Below are 12,940 nucleotides of genomic sequence, written 5' to 3'. Positions count from 1 at the left end.
TATCTCAATCTTTTTTGGTTGCTGGAATGGAGAGAAAATATCACTTCTAGAAATTCATTGTAATTTCAAACAATAAACTGAAACAGTATCAGTTAAAGCTAATGAAGAAAAGCAGCACTGTAATTTGTCACGTTTCAGTTAGAGATGATGACTTAAAAAGTCAATGTGTCCCCGTTTGCCAGCTATTGCAGATTGATGATAGTTAATCTCCTGACTAAACACATGAAAACCCCCCACCAAGACCCAAACTAGTTATACCAGCACCAGTACAATTCCTTCTTGACCAAGTGCTATTTTGTATGTTGTTATCTGTAAAATGTTTTATTTCCCAATTTTTTCCCTAAGTCAGAATTTTTTTATAGCTATTTTGCATCAAAAATGTAGAGACCTGAACATTCTCAGAAATGTAGTCTTACTCTGAGACTGTTCCTTGGTCTGCTCTTTGGACAATTTCACTTTAAAAGAGTTGTTGTTTTCTGCTTGATAATTTTCCTTTCCCAGGAAAGATTCTAGCAGAGATTATGTACTGTGTAAAATCAAAAATAGTTCTGATCTTAAAGTCATACAAACAAGCAGAGGCATCCTTTTTTCTCATCACGTAAATCTTGTGGAGATAGAAAACTGTAAAGATTTGGGATAAAAAAAACATATTTTATTTACAAAAATGCTGAGCAATTTTTCCCAAGAAAGTTTCCACTCTGTCTCTCCAAAAGTACAATTGGTGCTACTGTTTACTGCTCTAATTTGAACTGGATTTATTTTGTAGCTATCCGTTGAACAACAGCGATCTGCATCCGTTCAACATTGAGGAGAATGGTGGGACTCCATACACCACAAAAATGGCTGCAAGGCACCACCACCACCATCGGCATCACCACCACCACGCCAATTACGGTGCCCTTACTCCTGAAACCAAGGACATTGTTTCTGCAGTTCCAAATCCAACCAGTAAGTCCACTGCAGTGATTGTTATTTCAGTGACTCTGCTGCTTTCAGGTCTGTCTCAGGCAAGGAGGCAAAGGAAAGGAAAACAGTGTGCATTTCAGTTTTGCTCCTTGAAGAATGTGCTTCCTGTTATTATTTGCTAGCTTTGTAGCATAAACAAACGAGACAAGATTTGCAATTTCCTTGGTTTGCTGCAGGGCTGTGGGATTTGGTGTTAGGTGGGTGTTCCATAGCTGAACAAATACCCCATTAGTCACACATACTGCCTCTCTAACCACTTTTTGGCACAGGCTCCTTTTTCATTGTTACTATTTGTTTGTATAGTTTCACAAACTTACCCTCATCTGCTATTGTCTTTTGCTGATCTGTCCAGCTGGCCCTCAGCCCTCATTGTTTGGATCTTGTTTTCATGTCTGGGCACAGGCAGCAGAAATTTTGGAGCCCTGGACATACAGCATCTTGCTCTTAGTTTGGGTATTTGGAATAATCGCAAGCTTTAGCAACCAAGACTGGAATATTCTTGCTTCCTTAGTGGAGAAATTTTTGGCTTGTAAAAAGCAACAAGGAGAGAAGCCTATTCACTCCTGATGCAGTCTGGGGGAGTTTGGGTGGAAGTCTCTGCTGCTGAGCGTGTACAGGCACTTTTAAGCGTACAGAGCTTGGCCAAATATTTTACACAGGAACTGGAAGAGAAACATCCCTGTCATTGAGCATTGCCTTCTAGATTTACAATCTCTGCACTCTGCAGTGTGTCAGATGCTGAAGCTGTGTAAGAATGTCAGATGATGGGCAAAACAAAATATGATCTATTATATTCCTTGTCTCTAGGAAATGATGAGTTCTTTCCTTGCCCAGTTTTGGCTTTCATAACTGTAAATGACCCTGAGATAGCTATCCATTGTGGAATCGTTCACCCTGGTCAGTTAATCTGATAACTTTCAAATTCCTGAAACCAGGTTCTATGACTGTACTGGGTGACCCTGACCGTAAGCAGTCCTACCTCAGCAGTATCGCATAGGCATCTATCTGGACAGGCACTTTAACCAGACTTTGTTTGGAAGATCAGAAACATTTTCTTTCCCCAAGAGAGTGCGATAGTTTTGAGGTATTTGCATCTCGGCCCTGCTGTGCAGCCACCGGCACCCCTCAGGAGGGGAATGCGGGCTGTGCCGGTGTGGGGCAGCCCCGGCCCTGTGCGGCACAGGACAGGACAGCCCGCCCTGTGCGGGCTGTGCCGGTGTGGGGCAGCCCCGGCCCTGTGCGGGCTGTCCCCGCCCTGTGCGGGCTGTGCCGGTGTGGGGCAGCCCCGGCCCTGTGCGGGCTGTGCCGGAGTGGGGCAGCCCCGGCCCTGTGCGGGCTGTGCCGGAGTGGGGCAGCCCCGGCCCTGTGCGGGCTGGGCCTCGGCCCGGCGCTCCCGGGGCCGCCCCGCACGCCGGGCTGGGCGCTGGGGGGATGCTGGCACGGCTGTGCTGGAAAACCTCTCCCGGCTATCAGCCTGGCACCGTGGGAGGCGGTGACCTTTCTGGGGGGTGTGCCAGCCCATATTTTCCTTTCCCAAATTAGAGCTGAAGCATGCCAGGAAATTCATTGAGAGCCAGCTATGCTGCTGCTGTTGAGCGTCCCGAGCCAGAAGGCACTGCCGGCCCTGCTTTCCCCGGCTCCCTCCTCGGGGCTCCCATCCAGCCCCCAGCTCCGTGTCAGGTTCCCCTCCCGGTGCCCCACTTCTGTCCCCGCAGTGCTGCTGGTCTCCAGCTCCCCACTGCCGTGGGCCCACCTGCGGGACAGGAGGTAATTAAAGAAACAGCAAAAACCACTTGGCACAGGGTGTTTATTCCAGCACTCTGTCTCCTCTCAGGTCACACAGCTCTCCTGCTTCTCCTTATTGCAGAAACAACCTTAGGAAAAGCCTAGAAGAGCACAAGGGCAAACATCAGAAGCAGTTCTCTTTGTGCTCAGTGAGATGAAACTGGGGCCTGGGAGGCTCCATGTCCTTCCCCAGATATGGGGAGAGTGAGCCCTCTCCCTCAAACTGGCCCTGGTGGTGGGGAGCAGTGTCCCTGGCCTGCCTGGCAGCTGCCATGCTCTGAAGGGGACTTCAGAAGCCAGGGTGTGTATGGCACCTGTTGCTGGAGACAGATTCACCTTTCTCTTCACTTGGTCTGCTGAAGACTGCTCCACACTATTTGATGCAGAAGAAGAGAATCAGTGCTGGTTCTTGCTTAATGCCAGTAGCACCAAATGCCAATTCCCAGTTTCTCTAAGGGAGTGGAAAGGGATGGGACACCTCCAGGGGGAGGCTGTGGTGCAGCTGTGCTGACTGCTCCCAGCTGAGCTGTTCAGGCAGCTGTGCATGCCGTGTGCTGGGTGTCTTAATGCTGCTGTGCTGCCCCACTGCAACCCATTGCTGATCCTCTGTGGCACCTGTGCATTCGGCTGGAGGTGCAAAGCTGATTTACCTTGAGAAGCCAGTCCACGGTTATATCTGGCATGTTCATGCTGTGAGAGCAGTGGCAGTCTGGGTAGGAGCACTTCCCTTAAAACAGAATCCGACTTACTCATTTGCTGCTTGGGGTGATGGGTTTAAGTGACTTTTCAAGGTTGGTGCTCCAGGGACTAGGGTTGGTTTGTTTTTAATGGTTTCATTAAAATGCTGCTCAGGCTATTTCAGCTGAGAAAACTCTTGTAGAGAGCCTGTGGGAAAGGTTCACAGTGCATGTACTGAAATGGTTAGGAGCATGCTGGCCATTGGCTGTTTATGCAGGACATGGCACAGTGTGTGGGCCAAGAAAAAATCAGGCGGAGAGGAAACACTATCAGCAGTCTGCCTCAGGAACGTGAGGACATGGGGGACTGATGTCTGGCTCCAGGCTGTGTGGAAAGGCCAGTGCTGGGAAAGTGTTTCTAGGAAGTAAGTGGTCACTAAAATGGGGATGCTCTCAGGAAAGAGGGTGCTTGTGACCAAAATATCTTAAGTGGAAATGCCTGAAGAGCAAAAAGATCTCATGGGGTAAATACACTGTCCTAGCAGAAACTTCCCTCTAAGGCTGACAGAGGTAACACCAGCACTTAACCTACCTTGTGCTTTTCCATGGGACCACAGGTGTTTTGTGACTTGTTCCAGTTGCTATGGACTGGACTCATCACTGAGCTCTGAGATGGTTTTGGATTCATCTGAAGTGGAACATGGAGTGACCCACTGATATGTACCCAGCATCAGGCTGAGAGGGAGAAAGCATATGCCTTTCTTCCACTTACATCTATTCTGAGAAATTCCAAAAGTCCAGTGCAATTAGTGGGACACAGGCAGGAGGGAGGGAAACAACAATGTACCCAGCCAGGGTTCCTTTAAATGCTAGTGCATGTTTCCCAGCAAACACACAGCTCAGGACTTTGTCACAGAAACAAACAGAAAACAAACTCGGGCCAGATCTGCCTGATTTTTCACATTCCAAGTAATTTGTCTGCTTCAATTACTGGAGGAAGTGAAATCCAGTGAAACAAATCTGACGTGTGTGTTTATGAAGGCAGCTCAGCAGAAGATGTTGTTTTCCTGCATTCAGCCTGATCCTTGTACTCGCAATGCTACACCTCACCTCAAAGCTAACATCACATCTTGTGGTGCAGCACATCTTCCCCCAGCATATCCCAGAACCCCAGCAACAGCAGAACTCTATGCAACAGCAGTCAGCCTCACAGGGAAGAGAAGGTGAGCTGCTTGCTGAGCCTAATTGGCATGGTAAGGTTGTGCATGGATTTCCAGGTGCACATGAGCAGACTCGCCAGCAGCAGCTGGGGCTATCACTGGGAGCAGATGCCAATACGTATGCAGTGCAGCTCACAGAATTTTTATGACAGAAAATGAGGAATGGGAAGAGGGGACCCAGGTTGCCTCTTGAACTCTGGGCTGAGCTTGCAGGTTATCACTTCAAAAAAAGGCATCCTTCACTCCTGAGCAGCTCGCTACAAAAGACCTTGCATAATCCTGAGCAGAGAATGGTCTAACACAGACTGAGTTTCAAGCTGAAAACAGCACTTTGAAAAACCACAGTGCTGCCAGATCCTTCCTTGGAATGAAAGCCTGGGTTTGCCAAGACTTAATGCTGACTCAGGAAATTTATGCCTTTTGTAGAAATTAATTTTTTGCCTTTTCTTTTGTTTGTTTTTGAGGTTGGTTTAAAAAGCTAAACTGGCCTGCTTGCGTTCCAGAGCTCTCCTTTTAAACAATCAAAAAAATAAAACCACCCAGCTTAAAAATCAGTCTAAAATAATAGCAAACTTGAATAATTTAAATAAGGCACTTCCTCCCCTTTATTTTCTTTCTTAGGAGGAAATTAGAATTATTTTGTTTCTTAAAAAAAACTGCCCATCATCATGTCTGATTTTATGGCTGTGTTAATTTATTCCCAGTTTCACTGTCTCATATGCACAGAAGCAGCTGTGATGTGAGAAATGCTGAACTCTGGCAACACTAACTTGTGATGAAAGACCACCAAGAGGAGTTCAATGATGATATTGTAACCCTTTCTAGGACATTATTACCTCAGGGTCTGATAATGTTTCGCTAACACCAAAAAAACAGCTTTTCGCTTATATCCCTCTAAGCTGGCTTTAGCAATTTGTCTCTAGTTAGCAAAGCCCTTAATGTATATTTAAACAGCTGTAGAATTAGATCTCGAGTGAGTAATATTTAATATTCTTAGGACAGCTTAAGAACCTGATCCAAACCAAACTGCAGTCAGTGCAAGGTTTTTATTGATTTCAGTAGGCTTTGAATCAGACTCTACAGAACTGGATTGTTCCCAACTGTTATTATCTGGAATCCATGGCAAGAAGAAATATGGGAGGACACAGAAATTCACTAAATCATCACATTATGAAGGTTTTTTTTTCTCAGAGTACTTGCAAATATATATATATATATATATATATATATATATATATGCCACAGCATCCCCAAGATGATGACAGAGATCTTTTAGGGCTGTCTGAAAAAGTATTTTTTCCTTGTCTTTATGTGTCAGTGGCTTGTTCAAAATCTCTGTTGACAAAGCACAGCAAATTCCTGACAACAGTCTTAAAGAGGCTGGCATATAAATAAAGATGTCTGAGAGAAGCCAAAAGCTATACTCTGATCTCTTTACACATCACATGTTTTGAGAGTGGCACCTTGGCTGCATAAATAATCCCTCTGGTGTCAACTAAGTTTTAGAATATAGAGGGGGTAGAGGCAGTGGGGAGGTAAGGAGAGAAATATCTAGCCCAAAGCTGGCAAAAGCTCTGCTGAAATGAAAGGATGGGTGAGAAGGAGGAGGGGGAGGAATTGTTTGCTAAATAGAAGAAGGCAAAATGACCTGACAGGCATAATTATGAAACATTTTAGAGGGTCTTACAGAGAAGATGCTTTGCCAACCACCGTCTCTTCAAATTCAGTTGAGTGTCTTGCTCTGAAGTTCTTCTGTAGCCTCCCTTCAGACTGTCTCTTTTTCTTTCTTTCTTTTGGGCATCCTTTTAGAACTGAGCTCAGGACTTCCCCTTCTTTATGATGAAACTTCTCATCTGAAGAAAATAGAAACGGAGAGTGTGAAGGTAGTTGGACCATGGCCAGCCCTGCACGTCAGCATGAACAAGGTATAGCATATACATATATACTTTTACATATACATGCCAGAGCACCTTTGTCACTTCATATTCAAAAGCTGCTGCTTTTTCACTTCCAATTCAAATCAACATTCATCTTCAACTGGCTTGCTTTTTAATCACCTCTCACCATCTTCTTATGGGACTGGGATTTGATTTTTAGATTTAGCATTTCAATCAGCTTTGCCTTTTAAAATTTCAGAAGCTGCTGCAACAATGTTATGCTATAGTTTTAGTTTAGTTGTGAAGAGTTAGTCATCTAGGCAGCCCAGAGCTGTAAAAAAATAACAACACTTTAAGTGATAAAAAAAATCTTGTTTTTCTACATGAGGAGTCCGTGTTATGCCATAAACTCCCCCTGGCATCTGATGTTAGTGGGTGTTTTATGAGACAGTTTTTGCAGGGGTGGCCAAACAGCCATGTCCTGCTGTTTCTGCCAGAGATCAGCAAATCAGTGGCTCCTCATATCCATGTGAGGATAAATCCACTGTGCCTGAACTGGGATCCCTTGATCTGAATCTGGACCAGGATCTCTGGTTTGCAACCACACAGGTCCTGAGCTGGACCCTGTGAAATCAATGAGAGAATTGCCACTGTCTTCAAAAGAGGTGGGTCCTGGCCCTCAGTGACTCAGTACAGACCTTTTAAAAGAAAAGTGGTGTTTTGAGAGTTTTTCGTCAGCTTGAGGAAGAACTCAACTAAATTATTTTAACTTGGTTTTGCAAACAGCCTTTTGTTATTGATATTGCTTCCAAAAGTGTTAGGGAAATTAAAATCCAAGGAAACATGACCAAGTGTACCAAAAATACAAGCACAAAGGGACTGTACATCTATATAGCAGAATCTTTCTTTTCTCTGGATGAGAGATTCCAGGAGATGGAAGTCAAGGCTAAAAATCAGTGAGCCAGGTGTTTCTAATGAGACAATTAAATACTGGAATTTTTTTTCAACATTACAGTTAATTGAATTTATTCTTTAATGGACGGGATTTATTATCATTAAGACTTCCTTGAACCATGTTCAGTGTTTGTCATAGGATTGTGGTGTAGTTCAGCTATGGACTGCAGTCCTTATGCCTTATTAATGTAGTCATGAGGTAATTACCTGTGTCATGATTTTTGGAGATCTCTCAATGAATAGAGGAAGGTGGAATATTTTTGACTTTCTCCCAAATCTATTTGGTTTTCACCTGTGAGGGGTTCTAATTTTATCTGGCTCAAGTGGGAATTAAAAAGATAAATCATAAAGTCAACAAACTGGGATGAAATGGGAAAGTAGTCACCTTTCATTCCTATGTGCATTTCTCAAGTTCATCTTCTAGAAATATTCTCAACTGGTAATAAGTGCAGCTTTTTATAGGCAAAGCTTGTTAGGCACTGACATAGTTTGCAAAAGGAAAATTCTCCATCACTGACTCATCCAATGAATACCCAGGTCCTGTGAGAGGATGGACTGGTGTAGTTCAGATGTGACTACTGATGCTCTATCTGAACCCCGGCAGAGAACATTCACTCGGATGTAATGTCCAAAACATGCTTTAAAGGACTGTCCTACACTACTGAGCTCACTGAGAGCTGAGTTTGTCATATTTAAAGGGCCAAAGTGAAGATGTGAGAGGACTCCCTCCACATTGACCACAGTGCACAATTGGGCAAACCAATCTGACTTGTGCTGTGCAAAAGGTTCAAAGATGTGATCCTGTGATTTCAAAATGAGTAGATTTATGTTCTGTTTTCTTAAACTGAAAGCTTAAAACACTTTGGTCCTGTATCCCACCATACTGTGAAAGTAATCCAAATATTGTACCTGCAGCTTCTGCCTGATCTCTGATCCTCTTGCTCATTCATATTCACTGCAAGTCTGTGGAGGGAGGACTCAGCTCTTTTATAATTAAAGGTTTTCTTTGGCTTGTCCTCACAGCTCTAGAATCTTGTCCACAGTCAGATGGATTATTTATTTAAGGACTAATTAGCAGAACCCAGTATCATAACAAGTCAGAGCTTCACAATAAATGCAGCTGCACAGTAAATGCAGCCTGTGTCTGCTGTGATGAGTCTGCCATCAGTCAAAGTTTAGCTGATGAAAAAGTCTTGTAATGAGCACCAAGAGCTGCTAAATGCTTCTGTTTCTGGCAGAAACTCAGCAAAAGGCAAGACTAGAGACATAGGCTGTCTAATGAAAACCTTCCCCTGGCAGTCATAGAGGGTTTGGGTTTAAGAACTGGGCAGCATTCCCATGAACAGCAGCTACCATGTGAATGCAAAAGAGGCCAGCCCTTCAAAATTTATTAAAATTACTGGTTTTAGCAATCTGAAAATTGTACATACTCTTGAAACTGGCCCAGAGTCACCACTGGAAAGCATTTCAGTGATCCAGCCCTACATTACGAGCTATGGGGTGTGACCAACAAATCATTCTGAAGTTCTTTTGGCCTTTCGTTTGTGGTTTCTTCAAGCACCATTGTCTGACCTAGATTCTGGTGAAATGTGTATACAGAGCTCACAAAGCTAGAACAAACAAACCACAGGTCTCTGAGCTCTGAGCAGAGCCTGGAATTGCCTCATCAGATGACTTCTCCAGTGAAAGAGAGAGACATGCTGCAAATATTGGGCTGAAATGCCATAGAGCACTGCCCAGCAGAAAGGCAACAAGGCAGGTTAGACCAGGTTGAACAACTCCAAAATGCGACAAGAATTTTTAACTGAGAGTGAGGCCTTCAAAGTTCCTTTGGTTATGGTAGTTAGCTAGCTACTCAGTCCAGCAGCAAACAGGTTTTAATGAGTGTTCAATGTGTCTAGTTTCTGGCAAAAAAATGAAGTTTTAACTCCTCTCCTGCACCACTCCATTGATTTCTGGTCTACTAAGTGCTTTTATGGCCTACTCTTGCATCCTCCAAAATATTATGCTTAAATAAAACCACTGAAGCTTTTTCATTTACTTTTTCATTCAAAAGCTGTTTCATTTACTCTATTTCTGATTTAAAAAAAGGATATGATTCCCACAACTGTTGTGGAGTCCCAGTTTTCACTCCCTCCCTTCTTGTTGATAATTGTTATTTTTTTCAAGCAAAGTGCTTTCAGGCTGGAATTTGTCAGGCTTAATAATCGACCCATAGGAGAATTAGCAAGAAATTGGGTAAATTAGATTCTGCAGTTAATTAATTTGATTGTCTGCTACAGCAAACTTTGTCTCATGGGAATGATGAATGGATGTGTCCAAACTCTTTTCCAGAGCTGTTTGGTATGGTGTGCGTGTCTGTCCACCTTCTGAATGATGAAAGTCTGATTCAACTTGTTTTGCAATGCCCTTTGGTGCTAGCAGACTCCTTTATCTCCAAGACAGACAATCTCAAGTATTGTAGCTGTGAATGTATTTCTGATTTTCTTCTTGGAAGCCTTTCATTAGAAAAATATATTCTCCCATCCCCTGTTGCTTTGTGTGTGTGTGTGTGTGTGTGTGTGTGTGTGTGTGTGTGTGTTTATGATGTGAAGCCAAGAGTGTATTGTTAGCATTTCTGAAATCTCAGGAGTCTAGTAATTATTAGCTCAGCTGTAATTATGGCATAAAAATTAGGAATAATAATACATTTCAAATTGTTTCTACCTCTTTTCCTGATGTCAAGCTCACCCTTTCACTTCACCTATGGGTCCTAAGGTTGGTGATTTCATTTTGATGGGGTCAGAGGGGGAATTATGATGGTCATAGAATCATGGAAACATTTAGGTTCCAAAAGACCTTTCAGACCATTGTGTCCATCTGTTAAGCCAGCAATGCCAAGTCCAACACTAAACCATGTCCCTCAGTGCCACATCCACATGTCTTTTAAATACCTCATGGGATGGTGACTCAAACACTTCCCTGGGCAGCCTGTTCCAATGTTCTATCCAGGCATGTTCATGTTTTCAATATAATAGGAGTCTATATAATGAAAGTCTACAATATACTTTGGGTCCTTTTGTATGTTTTCAAATAAGCTTTTGCATTTTGCTCTTTCTTCAATGGTCTACATCTTTGCATTACACCTGAATTTACTCTACATGGTGGCTTTTACATATATATGCTATATATTATGTCTTCGCTCTCTTTATTGCCCCTAAACCCAATTTTGTCCAGGTTCAGGTCTGCACTTTAACTGGCCATTGATGAATTCTTTGCAGTCTTGGGTCCCCAGTGCCAGACTGTGCCCTTTGCCCTACCACTCCATATCAGCACTCTTCTAGACCATGTCCTGTGTCTTCCCTTCTCAAAGCCCCTGTTTTCATATCAGCCCTACATTGTTTTAAACTACATGATTGTGTTAGAGTCCTAAATACCTTATTCTACAAAGAACACTGGTGTTTTTTATATAAAATTATTGCTGCTACAGCTAAACTTAGTAGAACAAAGCTGCAGGCAGATTGAGAAAGGTTCAGAGAGAGCTAGCCAGATGAGCCTTAACATCTTTGCAAACTCTGCTCAGAACTTATGGCCTTTTGCTAGCAGGGCAAAAGTATGTTATAGGACTGCCCTGTTACACAGATTGTCTGCTTCCAAATGACACCACCTGCAAAAATCTGTGGAACTACCTGCTTCCTGCATAACAGCAATGTCCAAAGCCACTGAGGTTTCAGAAATCATTTTTAGTTTAAGAAAAGTCACCAAATGAAACTCACCTTTGTGATGTACCTGAGACTCTTCTGTGTGGTGCATCAGAGGGTATATCCAGGAAAAAAGGCTGCCATGGTCCTCTGAGACTGTCATGTTGCTAGCAGTGACAGAAGTAGGATTTATTAACATTGAGCAATAGCATTTTATAAAATAAATTTTATACCAAGAATTAAAGAAGTTTACCCCAAGGATATAAGCATAACAAGACTTATTGGGAGTTATATTTTTCATTAGACCAAGTAATAGCTAACCTCAGGAAAATATTCTGTGTCTGACAGTGTAATGAGGGGTTTGTTTTTGTTTTTTCAACTGTACTTTTTTTTCTAATGAAGAACATGCAGTTTCTGCTTGTAAAATTTACCTCAAATAAGAGTAACACATAATTGTACAGGTCTTATCATTGTGGTATCTGTTCATAATTGGTGTTAGTTGTCACATGGTTAAAAGCAATAAATTTTGTTGTGAAAAAGGGGCAAAAGTGTTTGCAGATTTCCATGCACATTTGCAGATGTAGTTGAGTCCCAGGAAATCTCAGTTAGCTAATGTGTTTTCAGAACCTATATATTTGTGTTGTCTTTGTTAAAATTTTACCTCCCACTAGTAGTGATGACTAGTGACAAAAATAGACCTGCATTCCTAAAGAAAATATTCATTCCATTCTTCAGTTATCTCCAGTCAAATACATGTTTTAAACATGTTGTTTGTCTAAGAAGAGGCTATCAATAAATTCACAGAGGCACAAGATCATGAATCTTGCCTTTGGTACAAAGTTTGATGCAGAACAAAGCATGAACCTTTTAAAGCAGAGCTTGGAAATGTTATCTACAGGAGTGGTATCGCTATGTTTCTTGTAGCTATTTTTATATTCTGTATGTGTACTTAATATTCACTTAGCTTTGCAAACCAAAGTCAGTGTCATCATTATCTGACACTCTACAAATCTGCCTTCAGTTCTAGTATCAGCAAATGTAATTGAATTCAAAGTAAATGTTTGGGAGGAGAAAAAGCAAATGTAAGACTTCAGTTACAAAAAGAAAAAATGCCTCTAATTTTATATGTGTATATATCTGAGCTTGTTTGACTTTTTCCATTTAAATGCAATTTTCCAGTGTTCTATTTCCATGGAAAAATAAAATTCTGCATTGGTGGTGAAAAAAATGTAAACACATTGCTGTTATTGAGATCAGCAGAATTGGACATGGAAAACTGGAGATTTATCAGGAATCCTAATGGGTTTTTTCTTAATTTCTAAACCTTTTATGATGAGTTTAAATTGCAATTCTAAGCAAGAATATTCTCTCTTTCAAATGCCAGTTTGACTCTAGGACTTTCACTTGAAAGGGGCATCTAAGATTCTTTTGAATTGTGTCATAAAAAATTATAAAATAAGAAGTTTCATTAACATCCTATCATGCTTAGCATTGTAATAATTTCCAAATACAATACTCTGAGTGTATAAATTAAAACAAACTGTTAATAACTGCCAGCCTGGCTCAATAGATGAATAGCTGCTCTCTTTATGCTGCGAGCAGTGTGGATTCTGGAAATATAAAATTTATTTATTATACAGCAAAATAAAGTAGAATACAGCTTTCATTCTTGTAGCAATACTCTGTGGAGATTCCTAATGCAGACAGGTTTTAGATCTTTGATTTTCTTACAAACTAGTGAAATGAATCACAGAAGATTCTGCAGGCACTTTTGTAGCCGT

At 42.0% G+C, this 12,940-nt stretch overlaps 1 protein-coding gene across 2 annotated transcripts in view; it reads left to right on the top strand.

The window, feature by feature from the left end:
- The window catches only part of EPB41L4B (erythrocyte membrane protein band 4.1 like 4B), a 165,237-nt gene that overhangs the window by 95,255 nt on the left and 57,042 nt on the right, over window positions 1–12,940 (top strand). For both annotated transcript variants that reach the window (XM_059477000.1, XM_059476991.1), the window contains exons 16-17: window positions 767–948; window positions 6,458–6,573. In XM_059477000.1, the coding sequence (XP_059332983.1) occupies window positions 767–948; window positions 6,458–6,573 (298 nt within the window). The remainder of the gene's footprint in view (window positions 1–766; window positions 949–6,457; window positions 6,574–12,940) is intronic.

The sequence above is a fragment of the Ammospiza nelsoni genome, chromosome 1 (genome assembly GCF_027579445.1).
Source record: "Ammospiza nelsoni isolate bAmmNel1 chromosome 1, bAmmNel1.pri, whole genome shotgun sequence".
Lineage (NCBI taxonomy): Eukaryota > Metazoa > Chordata > Aves > Passeriformes > Passerellidae > Ammospiza > Ammospiza nelsoni.
The sequence above is the reverse complement of the archived record's forward strand: the minus strand, read 5'-3'. Positions and strand labels throughout refer to the sequence as shown.